This window comes from Coregonus lavaretus (genome assembly GCF_964263955.1).
Source record: "Coregonus lavaretus genome assembly, chromosome: 14".
NCBI classification, from domain to species: Eukaryota; Metazoa; Chordata; class Actinopteri; order Salmoniformes; family Salmonidae; genus Coregonus; species Coregonus lavaretus.
Genome location: NC_140001.1, coordinates 38321689 through 38341612, shown reverse-complemented (window position 1 = coordinate 38341612; position 19924 = coordinate 38321689). Strand labels below are relative to the sequence as shown.

Genomic DNA, 19924 nt, shown 5'->3' with positions numbered 1-19924 from the left:
AGGTTATGTCGATATAGGACTCGTTTTACTGTGGATATAGATACTTTTGTACCTGTTTCCTCCAGCATCTTCACAAGGTCCTTTACTGTTGTTCTGGGATTGATTTGCACTTTTCGCACCAAAGTACGTTCATCTCTAGGAGACAGAACGCGTCTCCTTCCTGAGCGGTATGACGGCTGCGTGGTCCCATGGTGTTTATACTTGCTTACTATTGTTTGTACAGATGAACGTGGTACCTTCAGGCGTTTGGAAATTGCTCCCAAGGATGAACCAGACTTGTGGAGGTCTACAATTTTTTTGGCTGATTTCTTCTTATTTTCCCATGATGTCAAGCAAAGAGGCACTGAGTTTGAAGGTAGGCCTTGAAATACATCCACAAGTACACCTCCAATTGACTCAAATGATGTCAATTAGCCTATCAGAAGCTTCTAAAGCCATGACATCATTTTCTGGAATTTTCCAAGCTGTTTAAAGGCACAGTCAATTTAGTGTATGTAAACTTCTGACCCACTGGAATTGTGATACAGTGAATTATAAGTGAAATAATCTGTCTGTAAACAATTGTTGGAAAAATGACTTGTGTCATGCACAAAGTAGATGTCCTAACCGACTTGCCAAAACTATAGTTTGTTAACAAGAAATTTGTGGAGTGGTTGAAAAAAGTGTATGTAAACATCCGACTTCAACTGTATGTAACATTTTCCCCCTCTATTACTTTACCCAAAAGAGGTACATAAAATGGCACCGGATATTCGGAATGATTTTGTTAGAGTAGGCCCTATGTAGGCCTACTATATGAGTGATAAACGTCACACACTCTTCAAATCCATAGCAAGCTGAATTTTGCAGATAGAAATGTAATGAATTAATGTTATGATTCCTTACTGCCTACAGTCGGAGAGATATGTTTGGCAACCAATTCCATGAGCAGCAGCACTTGAGAAGAGCTCCTCAAATTATTTTAAAAGGGGCCGATCCCGATTTAGGAATGCATGCCTTTCCTATGCACTTCTCAGTATTTGGTATTCAGACTTGCCTTATTTAGTCGTGTAAATACGATGCATCTTTAATTAGAATTTTGTCGACAGACTCAATAGAGTGCATCAAGAGAACAGGTTCAGAATATAGGGATCAATGAAAGACTGCCATCTATGCATATTCGTCTCCATTTCAGCACGATTTAAAAAATACTCTGATCTTGTAGATTATTTAGGCACATTTTAGGGTTAGGAAAGTATGAATGAATTATTTTAAAAAACGGTTTAGAGAGCCTTTACGCACAAAATATATTGATAAAAAATACAGTGGTTTGATTAATCCTGAAAGTTGTCATATTCAAGTTAAATCCATGAAATATTGGAAGGTGTAAAAAAAAGTGTACAATAGCGGTTGAACAATAATCCTATATATCAAACGAAATTCTCACAAATCATGGAACTGTATGACAATGATCCAGTCGTCGTGGACTGTGCACCAGGCTCCAGGTTTAACATGCTATGTGTGGTCTGAGTTTCATAATGATTCAAATTGTCCTAAGTTATTGCAAAACGTTAGCCTAATATGATCCTCTAATGCTAGCGACCCTCAGGAACCATTTACAAGGACGTGACAGAGGAAAGGTGAACGGAATTGAATGATGCAAAAATAAATGTACAGTATTCGGGTATTACTGACTGTTGCTCCCGATAGTGGCTAATATTTAACATGATACAAATTGTAAAATAAAATGAGAAAAGCCCTGGCATATAATCAAAACATTCTAAAGCCCAGACATCAACTCCGCAGGTTCAGCCCTACAGAAGCCAGTTTGGGTCTCTAAATTTCATCCACGCAAATTATGAGGGCACACAATTAGAATTCTGAATAAAGGCACAGCTATTCATAGCCAATTTCACTGTGGAAAAGGGGCCGCAATACATGTGATGTTATGATTTTCAGTTTGCTTCCTTATGGCTGGTTTCACATTAGTCTCCAGAGATCATAAGGAAAAATCATATAAAACAATTGCTATGTGTAATTACAATCCCCTTCTCCAAATGGATTACCCATTTACCTAGCTCTTATCAATAGATCTTATCAAGTTGTAAATTACAGTGCATGGAGAATGGTGTTATTTCTATCGAAAAAATAAAGTCGATGTTTTTCCCACCTGGAACCGATAGGTTCTCTAGAACTTATTCATGGTTTCCTCGCACACAAAGGTGGTGGAATTAGGGAATTAGGCTAAATCAAGGTCAGAATATGACATATCTGTAGACACCTCCACCACACCTTCATTTAAAGGTGTAGATTTAGTAAGTCTGAATCGGGCCCATAGTGTCATTTCTTTGCATTAAAGCTCAGGCTCTAATCAATGTCCACATAAACAATTTCAGTTATGAAAAGGTTGGAGTGTGTTACGGATACTGGTATCCTGTATGTGTATTTGTGTTTTTCCTCTCCTTCTGCCCTATTCACAGGTGTCCCTTGTGTTCCTGATTGGTGGTCGTTGGTGTGTCCCACCTGTCAGTCATCAGTTAATCTGCTGATTGCTGAGGTGGACCAATCAGTGGACACTCCTCCTGATTGCACCACCTGTTTCTGGTGTTCATTACCCAATCACATCACACATCCCCTGGTTTAAAAAGCCAGTCAGTTGTGTTTCTCAAGGAGACTCTTTTTTCTATTTTTTTTGCCCTTGGGCATACACTACCCCTAGGAAAACTTTGTCTAAAAACACTAGTTAGACCTGAGCGGACCACCCACTGTATTTTTGTATAGGTAGTAGCAAGCTAGCGGTTCTTGAGGCAGGCATGATCAGTTTAAGGGGTTTTGAATGTATTATTTAATTCCTTGGGTCCAGCTCAGCCCCTTTTCCCCAAACCGTTTACCGTGTGTTTAAAATAAAAGTTTTGTGTTTGACGGTAGGATTGGTTGTCAATGTATTTTGTTCTCACTGTTCCTTTTCACTATTCTAATTCGCATGAGTTATGTTACGGCTCTTAACCATCCACCCTAGACTTTTAAAGCTACGGGTTTCGTAACAATGTTTGTAAGACAATTCTGAATAAAACGTGAACAAAAACTATGAAATAATCAGTGTAGTTACAGACCACAGTGTAAAACACTACACTAGCACCTCCCAGTGGCAAAAATGTCTTCAAATGTACTCCGGAGTGTTCATGTGCCTCAGAGGGCAACTGTGCTGCTTTGTACTTCTCGTCATTCCAGTGTCTAAAAAGGTCAAAGTGGACTCCAGAATCATCTATCCAAGATTCACCCATTTCAAAAAGTTGTACAACTAATCCGGTGTGGGTTTGGGGTGAATGACTGAAAACAGTAAAATATGCTGAAGCAAATATTTGGACTGCTACAAACTAAGCCCCAAGAATAGAACACAGGTTGTTTAAAACAGCATTTATTTTTATATAAATACAAAAATAATTTACTTTACACATTATTGTTTTTATACAGAATTAGTGGCATGTCTGGAGGACACTTACACCATGGAGGGGCTTAGACAAAGGCACTGGACAGTATCCCATGTGATAACACGCTCACACTAGCGCTAACATCAGCAAATACATGCTAGATCGCTGTTGCTTATTGGACTCAGCCTGCACCGAAGGCACTGGGGTTTTAGTACACCTGTGGAGGCCCATCCTACACTAGGCTAATGTTGTCCAAATCACCAGTGGAGCAGTGCTCTGAGGCGAACACCAAACTGTCATGAGCATGGCATAAGGACTGAACTCAATTAGTAAGAGTGGATATAAAATTAATATGCATGCAGTGGTAAACGATGGCTATCGTTTTTAAAATGGCTCATGCCATGCTTGTGACAGAGCTAAAGTGAAATGTGCACTCTGCTCTGGTTCCTCCAAGAACAGTGCCACACTGCTCCCTTTCCTCTCTGGCTTCAATGTCACACCGTCACTTCTGTTGGACATAATACAGACAGATTTAAGAGATTAAAGTAGGCCTACAGCTCTTTAACAGTAGGAGCAGGTTGGCTTCCAAAGTTTCTCAGCACCAGTAGAGGCTGTGACTCAAACCAGAGAGAAATGGATGCGGCATTTACGAAAGAGGGGGGTCAACACCAATACACTCCACTCAGTATACATGTAAACATCAGTTCTTACTGGCAAAATGGTTATCCTGTATCCTTCCACCATTACAGGTGTACTATGGGTAGGGCCCTGAGTTTTTCCCAGCCATGTGACCAGACCCAGGAAATACTTCAGGCCCTAACTATGGGAGATGGCTCACGTACTCGGACAGACAAAATCCTGCAAGACTTTTAGTAGCAGAATATATAAAATGTTTACAATTAAATGCAGACAATGTATTAAAATTATAAAAAGTACAGGTATTGAAATATAGAAACCAGCTGAAAGCAAGGTCACATAAAGCTGAATTCTACAGCCAAAGCTAGAGGTTCAGCACCAACTGTAAACAGCAGAGATCATTTGGGCTGGTGGGACAAAGCTACTGAACTGCCCCACCATTGGCTAACCTAACACACGTCTAATATCAACAATCTGTTTATTTTATTTTTTAAACTAAAAACTTGTGCTTTCACCCTGAACAGGAAAGAAAAGCACAGGTATAAAAATGTAAAATATCGTAATACAAAAAGTACAGTAGAGCTTTGGGTCATAACTTTGAGAGATTGCTGTAGCAGAGAGAAAGGAAAAGATCAGAGGGTTGGGGTCAATTCTCTTTGAATTCAATAGTGCACTGACTTTTATATTGGAAAACAAAACTCCTTCATACCTAACCTGGGATGTAATCATTAGTCAAAAACATTTTGCAATGAAAACCGTGTACTCCAAATGGAAAATGGCAGTTTCTATTGGACAAATTCAGGTAGGTCCCTACCAGTTCCGTTTGGTTCGGTATGGTTCCTAGAGAATACACCCCAGTACTCTAAATTCCATGTCTAATTTCAGTTCCTGAATAGGCTCATATTCAAATGTGATTGACCCTTGATCCTGAGCCTGATTGACCACCTGTCACTTATCCTTGTCATAGTGGAAACCATTCCCGTTGGTTATTTCACCGTTGGTTTTGTTGTAGGGGTGGGCCCAGGTTTTGGCCTGAAAGACCTTGGGCAGCCTCTTGCCCTTGGTGTAGGCATGGTACCAGAAGTTGAGGAAGAGGAGGAGGAAGACCAGGCCGTAGAGGCCAATGATATAGATGAAGACTGGGAACTGGTAGGGACAGTCCTTCATGAAGAAGTACTGCCAGATGTGGGTGGTAACGATCACAAACTGGATCTGAGGACAGACAAAGGTTGGTCAAATATTACTTGTTTTGAACATAATTATTGGACCATCCCAAGAATCAGATCCTTGTTCATAAAAACGTATGACTATTGATTCAAATTCAACTTCAACTCCCACACTAGTCTAGTTCAGTGCAGTATGTACCAGCTGAATAGTGGTGAGGTACTTCTTCCACCAGAGGTACTTCTGGTAGGCGGGGCCCAGGGCAGACAGGCCGTAGTAGGAGTACATGATGACATGGACCACACAGTTCAACAGGGCATGGAACGTCCCCTGGCCACCTACATGACGAGATGAGCAATTAGCAGTTTGTTCTATAGGGCAATACTATCCCTAAAATGGGCATGTTTCTGTGTTCCACTTCGACAACAGCTACTAAGGAAGACAACATGCTGAATACTGACATTTTTCTGGTCCAGACCATCATTACATAAATCTGCTGGTATGATGCCCCATTAGGAGTTGTATGACACCAATGTGCTAAGACAGTCACGGTACCAACTCAAGCACTTGTATACTGTACCTGCAGCGAACCGGACCCCAAACCACCAGGTAAAGGGCATGATAGAGTGATGGTAGACATGGAGGAACGTAATCTGACTGTTCTTCTTCCTCAGAACAAAGAAGATCTGAAAGAAGGGAGAATTCAGCCATTTAACTTGAAGGCACAGTGCGGTCAAAATTCAGTTTTTTCCTGTGGTTTATATCATATTGTACAACAGCTGATGAAACTAACACGGTAAAAGTGTGAAAAAATGTGATCAGTGTCATTTCCTAAAAGTTGCTGGTTGAAAATACAATCTACATAGGACCTTCTAATCAGTATGTTTGCATGGGCGGGAGTGTCTGCTTTCCATGGTGACATCACCATGCGGTAAATTGGTGAATAGACCAATAAAGAGTGTTCCAAACCGCTTTGCCAATAACATCTATTTTTCAGTTTTCATCTCCCCAATCAGACCACTTCCAGACAGTCCTAGTAAAATTCTTGCTTGAGAAATATTTTTGCTAAAAAGCTATTTTTGCTCAATTTAATAGAAATCTATTACAGTAAGGTACTTGATTATTACCCAGAGATGATTTCATATTGATATAAAAACAGCTACACTGGGCCTTTAACAGAACAAGACAAAGAAAAAAACAGACAACTGAACAAGGGAGACACAGACAGTCAGAAAGCTGTACTAAAGGGAATCAACTTACTGTGTCCAACATCTCTATGAACTTTGAGAAGTAGTACAGCCAACACGTCCCAGCCATCTAAAGGGGGAGAGAGCAAGAGAGCGAGGTTATTAGTGGCAAGACAGGAATAATTACATTTCTTACAGATAAGCAAAACCATCCAATTCAAAATGGTGGTGACCTAACAGGCCTCGCCACACAACTAATGACATTCTGCAACACAGGAAACGTGGTGTGAATCACAGCTATGGAATGGCCTGCTCTCAATGATTCTTTGTTCCAACAGTTTGTTAGCATTCTAGAGACAGTGGAGGAATCCACAGGTGAATGGGTGTTAATAGGAAGAAAGGAACTGCCAGTACTAGTAGTTTCAAGATCTCTGATTGTACTGTAGCAGGTAGAGTCACATCCCACAGCTCTTACCCTCACTGCCTGCGGCGATTCCGAGTAGTCCACTAGGTCACAGTGGAACGTGTAGCCCGTCCCCCAACCCGACATCACATACTACAGGAAGAGACAATTAATTAAAATCGACATACTCCAAATCACAACACAGCTGTTGTTGCACTTACTCTCCTTTAAACAAAGACTAGACACCAACTGAAATGCATTGTCTTCACATTGAAACTAAAGAGTGTAGTGTAGAGTATTACAAATCACAATTGTTTCGTTTTTTGCTGCTTGCCTCACAGACCATACTGCTTGACGAGGCGTTAACAAATACTAGAGCCTGTCAGAAGTCCATTGAGAAAGAGACCCACCTCATAGCACATGTAGAGGGACAAGGCGACCACGCTGAAGTTGTAGATAATGAGAACTTCTTTGAGGTGGAAGGCCTTGCGGTTCTCCATGAGTCTGGGCCCCAGCCGTGTCACAAAGTAGATGTACGCCACAATTATTATGGTCTGGGGGAGCGGCGATGACATGAGAAACCAGTCCTCTGTCCTGGGGTCTGGACAGCAGAGAAGGGATGAGTGTGATTCAACAGAACTCAATACATCATGCCATCTAGCCAACCATTCAACGGAGATACACCAACAATATGAACAAGTTTAAGAGGGTAGATTTAGAGTCGATTCCCATGGCTTTTAATTATCAGCACCATTTCATCAAGCCCAGAAGACAAACCATGGCTAGATGAACAGTCAATATCTGTCCGTTTCCACCAAGTAACACGATGGAAGAGAATGTTGCATAATGATTTTATGCGTTATCCTCTGGCTTCCTCTGGAATTGCACATTTACCTTTTTAATACCAAAACTAAACATCTATGCATCGCTGTTGTACAGCAGTTAGTGATGGTTCCTCACCTGCATTCTTCATGAAGTTTTCATACCAGAGTCCGGCCCTGGCCGTTAGATCCCTGAACTCCATGTCACCCTGAGCTCCTGTAGCCGTCCTGGAGGAGGAAACACACAGGTCAGAGGTTAGAGATCAGTGCTGTGACAGAGGTAAGACAGTGGTCCTTGCTATCTGGGATCCTTTGGACATCCAACTGTGACATCACCCTATTGAAGTAGCAATGTAAAAGGGTTAGGTAAGGGTTATGGTTAGGGTAGAGGTTAAGGGTAGGGACGTCCCAATGAGTCCGTATAGCACTAACCCAGAGGTCAGATGTATACGTTTAGGCAGTCCTACAGTAGTTTTCTTGGACGGGATGATCAACATGAAATAACATCCCTTAAATGTCAATCTTACTCTCTTGACTTAAATGGTCATAAAATGGACATTATCTAGTCCTAGATCAACCCATTTCCCTCTAATAAATACACATGTACCATATTCAAATACTCTGTGACCAAAGTGGATGGGTCATGTAAAATATACCAGCCCTGAATGAAAGGCTGCATTGTTGAAGTGAAATTAGTCCGATCAGCATTTCTCTCTCCTCTCGGTCAGTATCTCATTGGAAGACAAGGGAAGGAGTCTTCACAGAACAATGGCCATCAGTCAGGCTTCCTCACCCATAGGGCTCTGGTAGTGCACTAAATAGTGAATAGGTTGCCATTTGGAAATACAAACAGTCAGCATGCAGGGAACAGCACAGCACTCATTCACTGGAGTGTGTGGCACACGTGCAGACAGGGACACAGTCATTATAATGAAGACAATATTATAATCATTCTGTTATACAACTAATAGCCCATGTAGTCCTACTCAACGTCTTCTCATTTAAGATGGCCTGCTTTCTAAATATCAGTCTACCGTTCCCAAGCCGACACGCCTGTTGCTAGGCGGGAGGGAAAGATTAGGATACACACAGACAGAATAAGGAGCAACACTGGATCGGTCGACCAAGGATAGCTCCCTCCCTGTTAATGGGTAAGGATAAATGGCATTTACAGAGAACAGCTACATGAGGCTAGGGTTACTATCCTGACATCTCTCTATTCAATAAAACCACAGCCTGGAGACACAGAATGTCAAGCCAGAGAACAAAGCTCCATTCTAGAACAATTAGGCCAATACATTTACATTTTAGTCATTTAGCAGACGCTCTTATCCAGAGCGACTTACAGTTAGTGAGTGCATACATTTTTCATACTGGCCCCCGGGGAGAAACAAACCCACAACCCTGGCATTGCAAGCGCCATGCTCTACCAACTGAGCTACAGGGGACCCAACACAAGTGGATTGCTGACTGACATATACACCATGTCCATGTCAAATTTACTTTCAAACAGTCTACTGCAAACTAAACCAGCGGATAGCTAAGCCATCATGCCATATATCATAAGCGGGGAAGGGGGGGTGGGGGGGGGGGGTCATTTTATTTAACCCATGAGATACAATGCTCTTTAAGATTCAGCCTAACATGATGTAGGCCTAAGTTATGGTAAAACATGACAACATTTAGAGCCATGTGAACCGGTCACTTTAAATTCCTAGAAGGGTGGGGGAGGAAGACTAGCTGAAACCTTGGTCTCTTTTCCCATCACTGGAGATACCAAGAAACCTACTGATTCTAAAGATCCACACAACTCTTTTGATAACCAAGCTGTCATGCTGTTGTTAGTACACTAGGGACTTTTTCTCATGTATTAAGTATGTATGTATTCTGTGTTATTATTTAGTTAGCTAGTAAATAAATGATTAAGCCAATTTGTGTAGTGCTGAATCATAAGTAAAGCTGGGTTTCTTGCGGATCCAATGAATGACGACTGATAAGAGGTAATGATTGATACGTTGACTGTTTTATACATAGTGATAGGTAAAGACCTTTCAGAGTTTAATTCGGGAGATGGTAACTCTATAAACAACTTGTTCTGTGGTGCCCCAAAGCCTAATGAGTTAATTGTTATATGATTAATTTAAATTGAGTAACATTTAGTTGATTCAATAAATATCAGTCATCATATTAAATGAAAGTCACGTCACAACAAGACCGTGTAGAAAGTTCCAGACCACGGGATACACAGTGTTATCTGGCAAAGCCTGCCGTGTGAAACTTCCCCAAGATAAGTAAGCTTTAAAAAGGTGCACTATACAGAAATCTCTCCGCCATTTCCTGATTGCTAAAATTCTAATAGTTATCCTAATTTCAATTTATGTGACAAAACAAGCAAGTATAGTGTAGATAATCATTGTACCATCTAAACTGCTGTGAAATATATTTTCCATAACCAAAAATATGGTATTTTCAGCTGTTTGAAGCTGGTTTACAAAACCAAAAGTAAAAAGACGCAAAAAGGAAACTTTACGGGAACCATAGAAATAGTGCACATAGAACAGATCTACCACTTCTTAGACTTGCTTGCAATGAGTGACATACAGTATCTATAACTCACATACTATGTGAATGTGGTTAGGTCGCCCAAAAAGCTGTCTGACTTTATTTTATTTTTTTATCAAATGCAACGGTTTCTATCTCAATATCAGATCATTTCTGGGTAAAAATGAAGTACCTCCCTGGGATTGTTTTTAAATTAAAATGGTCAAAAAGAAACCAAAATAGCTCCTTAGCAAAAATAAATTTCTCAAGCAAGAATTTTGCTTGAGTGGAGAGGGAAAACTGAAAACTAGCAGTTATTGGTAGAGGTTTGGAACTATTTCTTATTGGTCTATTAACTAATTTACCGCATGGTGATGTCATCAGGCAGGCCAAAACGCCATCCCACTCAAACAGGATGACATTTCAGGCAGTCCTTTTAAAACAGCTTCCACTAAAAGTATTATTCAACCTCAGTGTGGAAATGTATATCAAACACAGGGAAATCACATTTGACTGCACTGGGTCTCTAAGGGAAGAGTGTTTAAGAGGGAAACAGTGGCCTTTCCTCAACTGCTCAACTCCTGCATCCTCTCTCGTTTCTGGCCTCCTTTCGAAAAAGGTCAAAGGTAATAGAGGAGAGGCAGCGAAGCGCGTGAAAGTGGACGAAAATGTGCTTGTATGAAATGAGACTCTCCTCCAATCGCGTGTCATCAGGCAAATTACATTTACAGGGTGGAATCCCACCAAAAATGTATATAGTGATCAAAACAAATTACATTGATAAATGGATAAGTAGCATATCGTTTTTAAAATGTTTGCATGCTTTTCTCCTTCGAGAAAATAATAGCTGATTCAAAGGGGGTGTGGCAGATTTCTAAACTCTTCCGTGAAGGACTCCGGTAGGATACACTTGTGCTTCCTCGCCGAAAGGAGGCTATCGAGGTGGGGAAGACAGGCTTCCGTTTGCCTACTAACGAATTGACTCGCTCCTCGATCACTTATCGGTTACCGGGTCACGGAGGAGAGGATGGACTTTTGCCCAAAAGAGAAAATGCCATCGTCTTAGTGGAGCAGCTCCTGTTAAGGGCACAAACCTAAACCCTACCCAGGGCCATCACTACACCCAGACAAGGGGATGATGCATGGGACATTCAACACTAGATTTCCCTATATAACTTAGATCAGAGTACAAGTAAGCCTACGGGATATGCCCTGAACTGGCTTTACATGTTCAAGCACTGGGTTTCCCTGTATAAAACTTAAATCACTTGAGTTGAGCCAAGGGCAAATAATGTTACTACCGCAAATTCTATAAATAAATCAGAACGAAGAACACACAAGTGTAATCATTAACTAATGGCATTAAGATCAACATAATAAAATAGTAGGTGATTCCTTGGGCATATTGCACTACCATGTGGAGCTACACAACACTTTACAGGTCATGCAGGTTTCCTCTTTGACGGATAAGGTGTGGTGCCACACAATGGGATAGCACTGGAGGTCTGAGTCATTCAAACCCTTGGTTGACATGGTGACACTATTTAAAGACACACACACAAGCTTTCACATGTTTGTTTCAGTTTATGCAACTTACACATTTCCTGTCTGACAGCTCCCATCCCTTACGAAAAAAGATTGCAGTACAACTGCAGTATGCTGCAAATACTGCGTCCCAAAGTTTTTTTTTTACTGCAGTAATTGTGCAGTGTAACTGCAGTACACTGCCGTTATTCTCCAATGACTGCGTCCAAAATACCACAGTCGACTGCAGTTACTGCACTTTTACTGGTTTCGAAACTGCAATCTTTTTTGTAAGGGACGCTGATGAAGCTAGTCCAACCGTCCGCCAGATGGCACTATTATTCCTTTTACGTCGTTTGTCATCTGCATCTGACTTTAATGTGCCCAGCCAGCTTAACACTCATGTCCCCCGGCGACCTGCTTGTACATAAAGAATCCTCCATTCAGGCTGCAAAGGTATCAGTTTCCTCATGAAAATGGTACTAGAAATTTGTGTTTTATTATGACAGTATGCATATGTTCCCTGTTTTTTTAGGCCGGCGGGCCATTAAATCGAGTTAAGGAGGAAACAGACCTCTTTGCAGACTGAATGGAGGATGCTTTATGTACTAGCCGGTCGTCGGGGGACACGAGTGTATAGCCGGATGGGCTGAGAAGGGTGTAACAATTCCCCCACCTGTCGGGCTTTCCTGCAGCTAGCTAGGACACGGTAGACTGTGTCATTTAACCCCCGCCTGTCGGGCACTGCTTTCCTGCAGCTAGCTAGGACACGGTAGACTGTGTCATTTAACCCCCGCCTGTCGGACACTGCTTTCCTGCAGCTAGCTAGGACACGGTAGACTGTGTCATTTAACCCCCGCCTGTTGGGCACTGCTTTCCCACAGTTCTGTTAACGATGGTGAGGGCAGATGTTCGGCAGGGGTTAGCGAAGGACACTGTGCTAGCTAGCTAGGACTCCAATACACAGCAGATGGGAGGCGGGGGCGACACCAGTAGCTAGCTAGGGCACATGTAGACTGTGTCCTTCGCCCCCCCAAAAAACTCATAATACTTGTATTTCCTTTTTGACCAACATCTTTAAATCGTATAGACAATGAGGGGAAATCCAGAAAACCAGTCAGTATCTGGTTTGACCACCATTTGCAACATCTCCTTCGCATAGAGTTGATCAAGCTGTTGATTGTGGCATGTGGAATGTTGTCCCACTCCTATTCAATGGCTGTGCAAAGTTGCTGGATATTGGCCGGAAATAGAACACGCTGTCATACATGTCGATCCAGAGCTTCCCAAACATGCTAAATGGGTGACATGTCTAATGAGTATGCAGGCCATGGAAAAACGGGGACATTTTCAGCTTCCATGAATTATGTACAGATCCTTGCGACAGTGGCCGTGCATTATCATGCTGAAACATGAGGTGATGGCGGCAGATGAATGGCACGACAATTGGCCTCAGGATCTCGTCACGGTATCTCTGTGCATTCAAATTGCCATTGATAAAATGCAATTGTGTTCGTTGTCCATAGCTTATGCCTGCCCATACCATAACCCCACTGCCACTCAGTTCACAACGTTGACGTCAGCAAACCGCTCGCACACACAACGCCATACATGTGGTCTGCGGTTGTGAGGCTGGTTGGGCGTACTGCCAAATTCTCTAAAATGACGTTGGAGGTGGCTTATGGTAGAGAAATTAACATTCAATTATCTGGCAACAGCTCTGGTGGACATCCCTGCAGTCAGCATGCCAATTGCACACTCCATCAAAACTTGAGACATCTGTGGCATTGTGTTGTGTGACAAAACTGCACATTTTAGTGGCCTTTTATTGGGCAGGTGTACAGCCATGGATGGGCCTGGGAGGGCATAGGCCCACCCACTTGGGAGCCAGGCCCACCCAATACATTTTTACCCACAAAAGGGCTTTGTTACAGACAGAAATACTCCTCAGTTTCATCAGCTGTCCGGGTGGCTGGTCTCAGACGATCCCGCAGGTGAAGAAGCTGGATGTGTAGGTCCTGGGCTGGCGTGGTTGCACGTGGTCTGCTGATTGGACGTACTGCCAAATTCTCTAAAACAACGTTGGAGGCAGCTTATTTGTGTTTAGTGTATGTTTGTCCTTGGTTGTTGTGTGCCTTTGTTTGCTGTATTCCACACTGTTTAATAAAATGGACATCAAATACAGCCACCGACTGTTTCCTCATTGCTGTGGCTATAACACGGCAACTCAACTTGAATGCACATGTGCCAATTGAAGCTCAACAAGGAAACAGTCGGTGGTTGTATTTGATTAACATTTTATTGAACAGTATGGAATGTTTTCTTCCTTTTTTTTGTATGGATTTCAGCAAATAAAGGCACGCAACAAAAGAGGACAAACACAGGTACACGGTAAGGGTTTAAGAATATAAATGTTAAGTATCGACTGCATAGCATCTCGAAGGGTCATACATTTAATTTTTTTTAACTGGTCTGTGCTCAAATCAGTGGATGAAATCATCGTGGAGTTGAGGTACTTGCCTATTTAAATACAGGACTGGTTGGTGAAAGGGGAACCCTTACTGTCACCTCTCCAGACATGTAAAATCAGTGAGTGATTACCTCAAGTGAGAATGCATGCATTTTTTTAAGTATTCCAATAAGGCCCAGGGACCGGTTTCACAAAACGTCTTACATTTATTTCCCCCTTAAAAAGTTGCCTTAACTTTAAATCAGTTGCACAAAACATTTTAAGGCGAATTCTCCCCTTAAATTAAGTGAAAAGTTAAGGGTGCCCATGATGTCCCTTAACTGCTTCATTTGTGGAGTTGAATGTCGCTTTTCTCTGCCCTGGTTTCAAAAGGGAAAACATCCACCAGCTAGCTAGCTAGTTAAACAATGTTAGGTGCACAATCCAAAAGCTAGCTACCTACTCTGTAAATTAACTTGACGTGCTAGAAAGTAATAGAAACAAGTTGAGAAAAAAATTAAATAAACGTTTTATTGTCTTCTGAATCAATTTGTTTCACCTTTCTTCAACGTAGAAGTTATATTTTGCGATATCTTTGATAAGACGTTCAGTCGGTGAATCAGATCGTCTCCGTGGTAACCAGCGAGTCTTTCTGCCGTACATGCCTTCAAACTACCGTAAAACCCTTAAATTATGCCCTTACCTAAGGAAATGTTTGAGGGGCTCTATGCAACACCGTTAAACAATTCCCTTAGGTAAGGGGAAATGATTCCTTAAGGGAACACTTAAGATGTTTTATGCAACTGGGCCCAGAAGACACCATCAATTAGGCTTCATAGAAAGGAATTGTCATAGTAAGTAGTTACTCGTCAATCAAGACTCATCACCGGCCCATGAAGACCTGAGCCAGTGGATTGGCACTAGACCTAATGAAAACAGGAATCTTTCAGCGCTGCAGCAACACAGAATAACAGGCATCCCAATAGTTGCGAAGCTGGATGCCACAACACGGACATCAAACTAAAAATCCCTTCAACCTCAGAAAATGCCGGACAAAAACTGTGACATGACTGTCAATTAAGGTGTTTAGCCTATATAGCATAAGGTAATATGACATCCTCACAACGTAGGTAATATGACATCTTCACAACGTAGACTGTTGAAGCAAAGTTATTATTCAGTGTATGAATGCTCTAACAATCACATAATGTGATATATCGTAACATAGCCTAATTCACAAACCTCCAATATTGTGAGAGCATCCTAATACCCCCGTCCTACGTTACTTCTCCTCCAGTGCCTCGTCTGTGGAGTAGCTGTGAGCATTTGACGAAAGGGGTGTAAAACTCTATTTAACAATTTGCAGGGAGTCCCATAGTCTCCTCCCTACTGTGTAACTGCCGTGCATTGATACGAAAAGAGAGCGGAGAATGAGCCTGATGTTTGCTTTCTTCGGGAAACCTGTCGAAACGGATTGGCTAAATCCAAATTTATCAAAGAAGGTTCAAGAAAAAGGAAGTGACTTACATTAAAACCGGAATGTCAATCACAACTATTATTATTATTATTATTATTATTATTATTATTATTATTATTATTATTATTATTATTATTATTATTTTGATGGTAAAGTATGATGATCATATTTTTGCGATCAGTCATACTTACATACTTCAACAAACACCTCCAGGTCTGTGTCTCAAGCACAGTGGAATTATATACAAGCATGAGGAACAAATGTAAAATCAATCAAATACAAACATTTGGCCAACATGATTAGACAGAAGACTGACAGTGCAAAGCACTTGATCTGTTTAAGTCTAGTAGGGTATCCTACAGGTTATAGGTATTCCTATGTAAACATGAAGCTGCCAGTAGGAGTCAACAACAATACAGTGCTAGTTTCAGCCAGGACAATGACAACAGAATAAATCCTGCAAATGTCCAGGGGGCAAGAGAGAGACAGAGACATGGCTGACTGAAAGATTTGTGTGGGAATGGATGACAGAAAGGTGGGTCTCTTGAACTACATGTTCAAAGAGGCTTTGAAGACTGGTTTGGCTCCAGTTCTGCTGGTTTTATTCTGATCATCATTGGAATAATGGAAAGCTGATGTAAACACCATGTTACAGATTCTATATCTCAATGTACAGTGCAGATACCCATCCATAGGTTTAAATGCATAAATCACCAAAACCATACATTTATATTTTTGTATAAAAAATGAAAACGATAAATCAGTTATTACAACAGACATTCAAATTATGTTAAGGTTAATTTTCCAACACCACAGTAGGTGGTATTTATTTGGACAGTGAAGCTAAAACTTTTAATTTGGCTCTATACTCCAGTATTTGGGATTTGAGATCCAATGTTTCATATGAAGCGACAGTACAAAATGTCACCTTTTATTTTAGGGTATTTTCATACATATCTGTTATACCGTTTAGAGATTAAATAACTTTATCTATCTAGTCCCCCATTTGAAGGTGTCATAAGAATTTGGACAAATTCACTTCATAGTCTATTAAATTTAGTCAAGTTTAGTATTTAGTCCCATATTCCTAGCCATTCATAGAAATGAATGGTAAATAATGTATTGAGTCATTTTGGAGTCACTTTTTTAAAATAAGATTACAATTAATATGTTTCTGAACACTTTACATTTACATTTACATCATTTAGCAGACGCTCTTATCCAGAGCGACTTACAAATTGGTGCATTCAACTTATGATAGCCAGTGGGACAACCACTCTTTTTCTTCTTTTTTTATGGGGGGGTGGGGGGGGGGGTCAGTGACTCTGCTGTCCTGGCGTCGTGGGAGAGCTTGTTCCAACATTGGGGTGCCAGAGCAGCAAATAGCTTTGACTGGGCTGAGCGGGAACTGTGCTTCTGTAGAGGTAGGGGAGCTAGCAGGCCAGAGGTGGATGAACGTAGTGCCCTCGTTTGGGTGTAGGGTCTGATCAGAGCCTGAAGGTAAGGAGGTGTCGTTCCCCTCACAGCTCTGTAGGCAAGCACCATGGTCTTGTAGTAGATGCGAGCCTCAACTGGAAGCCAGTGGAGTGTGCGGAGGAGCGGGTTGACATGAGAGAACTTGGGAAGGTCGAACACCAGACGGGCTGCGGCATTCTAGATAAGTTGTAGGGGTTTAATGGCACAGATCATGGAGCGGGCAGTCCTTCCCAGGGAGGAAGAGCAGCTCCGTCTTGCCGAGTTCAGCTTGAGGTGGTGATCCGACATCCACACTGATATGTCTGCCAGACATGCAGAGATGCGATTCGCCACCTGGTTATCAGAAGGGGGAAAGGAGAAAATTAATTGTGTGTCGTCTGCGTAGCAATGATAGGAGAGACCATGTGAGGATATGACAGAGCCAAGTGACTTGGTGTATAGAGAGAATAGGAGAGGGCCTAGAACTGAGCCCTGGGGGACACCAGTGGTGAGAGCATGTGGTGTGGAGACAGAGAGGAGGATCTGATGGTTCACAGTATCAAAGGCAGTGGATAGGTCTAGAAGGATAAGAGCAGAGGAGAGAAAGTTAGCTTTAGCAGTGCGGAGAGCCTCCGTGACACAGAGAAGAGCAGTCTCAGTTGAATGACCAGTCTTGAAACCTGACTGGTTTGGATCAAGAAGGTAATTCTGAGAGAGATAGCAGGAGAGTTGGCTAGAGACGGCACGCTCAAGAGTTTTGGAGAGAAAAGAAAGAAGGGATACTGGTCTGTAGTTGTTGACATTGGAGGGATTGAGTGTAGGTTTTTTGAGGAGGGGTGCAACTCTCGCTCTCTCGCTCTCTTCTACATTAATGTGGATGCTACCATGATTACAGACAATCATGAATTAATAAAAGGTGACATTCTGTACTGTCGCTTCATATAAACTACCAGTCAAAAGTTTGGGGTATACAGAAGATAGGCCTATTTGTCCATATTATGGCAAGAACAGCTCAAATTAGCAAAGAGAAACGACAGTCCATCATTACTTTTAAGACATGAAGATCAGTCAATACTGAACATTTTTAGAACTTTGAAAGTTTCTTCAAGTGCAGTCGCAAAAACCATCAAGCGCTATGATGAAACTGGCTCTCATGAGGACCGCCACAGGAATGGAAGACCCAGAGTTACCTCTGCTGCAGAGGATAAGTTCATTAGAGTTACCAGCCTCAGAAATTGCAGCCCAAATAAATACTTCACAGAGTTCAAGTAACAGACATATCTCAACATCAACTGTTCAGAGGGGACTGTGTGAATCAGTTCTTCATGGTCGAATTGCTGCAAAGAAACCACTACTAAAGGACACCAATAATAAGAAGAGACCTGCTTGGGCCAAGAAACATGACCAATGGACATTAGACCGGTGGAAATGTGTCCTTTGGTCTGGAGATTTTTGGTTCCAACCGTCGTGTTTTTGTGAGACGCGATGTGGGTGAACGGATGATCTCCGCATGTGTAGTTCCCACCGTAAAGCATGGAGGAGGAGGTGTTATGGTGTGGGGGTGCTTTGCTGGTGACACTGTCTGTGATTTATTTAGAATTCAAGGCACACTTAACCAGCATGGCTACCACAGCATTCTGCAGTGATACGCCATCCCATCTGGTTTGGGCTTAGTGGGACTATCATTTGTTTTTCAACAGGACAATGACCCAACACACCTCCAGGTTAAGCCCAAACATGCTCAACGCTTTCGGTCTTTTGTTTTGAGTGAATGCGATTAGGTATTCAGGAAAGCATTACATACATTTCCTAAATGCAAGCAAGCAATTGCAGTCATTGTAAATAAGAATTTGTTCTTAATTGACTCGCCTGGATAAATCAATGTTTTAAAAAATATTATTCAGTTTCCAAAGCTAAATATAAAAACTGGTGAAGCTGGATAGGGAGCTGGCTTAAGATACTTACAGACATAATTTAATGAGCACCTGGGAAATGTAGCCAAGGTGAGGCAGCGTGACTGTGACTGCGTGTGTGTGTGTGCGTATGAACCTGGTTACCCTAGTAAGGTGCAGCACAAGCCACAACCCCTATGATCTCATTTCTGTGTGCACAAAGTTGTAGTCGGTCTGCATTGTTGTGACTGGAATCAAATAATACGTCCCTAATAGATGGCTGTCTATTAGTTTAGCTAATGCGATTGCATTTTAGAATGAGAACAGGGACCTGCGTATTATTACCATCCCCCAAACGTTATTTAATTGTTCCTGCTATGCAGCCTCCTACGTTCTTGGCGGCTGTCCCTTCTTCCATGTTTGGGGGTCAGAGAACAGGAACCCAGGCTAGGATCATAGTCTTTACTCCCGCTGTACAGAGGTACCCCCTGGACACACAGAGGAGAGGAGAGCTTTAGCCTGGGTATCAATTCTCTCAGTGCTATTTACATCCTGGCCAGAGCCATATACAGTCAGGTCCATAACTATCAGCAGCCTTGATAAAGTTGAGCAAAAAATACTGTATAAAATAAATAATACAAATACTGAGCTGTATTGTATGCAAAAAAATAAATAAGGGGAAATTATATTATTTGATACCAATACAATTGCTCAGAGAAAGAGATTTGGTTTAACAAGTAATTTAAAAAAATCAAAGATAAGGGTCAAAATTATTGGCACTCCTGTTTTCAATACTCTAGCACCCTCCCCTTGCGAGGATAACGACACAGCAATTTTCCTAAATGTTTTCTGAGTTTGGAGAACACGTTGGGAGGGATCTTAGACCATTCCTCCATACCGAATCTTTCCATATCCTTGATATCCTTCGGCTGCTCTTATGTGCTGCCGTAGGAGCAGCCGGAAAT

The 19924-nt window shown here is 41.8% G+C and overlaps 1 protein-coding gene across 1 annotated transcript; it reads right to left on the bottom strand.

Moving 5' to 3' along the window:
- Positions 1 to 3387: 3387 nt before the first annotated feature.
- On the bottom strand, positions 3388 to 15459 carry LOC311141476 (very long chain fatty acid elongase 7-like). Its single transcript, XM_084176817.1, has 8 exons — positions 15378 to 15459; positions 7761 to 7849; positions 7211 to 7401; positions 6873 to 6953; positions 6471 to 6527; positions 5791 to 5896; positions 5412 to 5548; positions 3388 to 5258 (listed from the first exon to the last, which is right to left on the bottom strand). Exons 1-8 carry the CDS (start codon positions 15395 to 15397, stop codon positions 4995 to 4997), a joined length of 945 nt encoding a protein of 314 aa, XP_084032943.1. The 5' UTR covers positions 15398 to 15459; the 3' UTR covers positions 3388 to 4994.
- Between the last annotated feature and the right edge of the window lie 4465 nt (positions 15460 to 19924).

Bases quoted from the DNA above. Each gene is read 5' to 3' on its own strand.
- LOC311141476 (XM_084176817.1), bottom strand. From the start codon at position 15,397: ATGCTCTCACAATATTGGAG. The intron at 7,850-15,377 runs GTTTGTGAATTA...TTCCTCCTCCAG, and splicing joins ATGCTCTCACAATATTGGAG to GACGGCTACAGGAGCTCAGG. The intron at 6,528-6,872 runs GTAAGAGCTGTG...CTCCCCCTTTAG, and splicing joins AATCGCCGCAGGCAGTGAGG to ATGGCTGGGACGTGTTGGCT.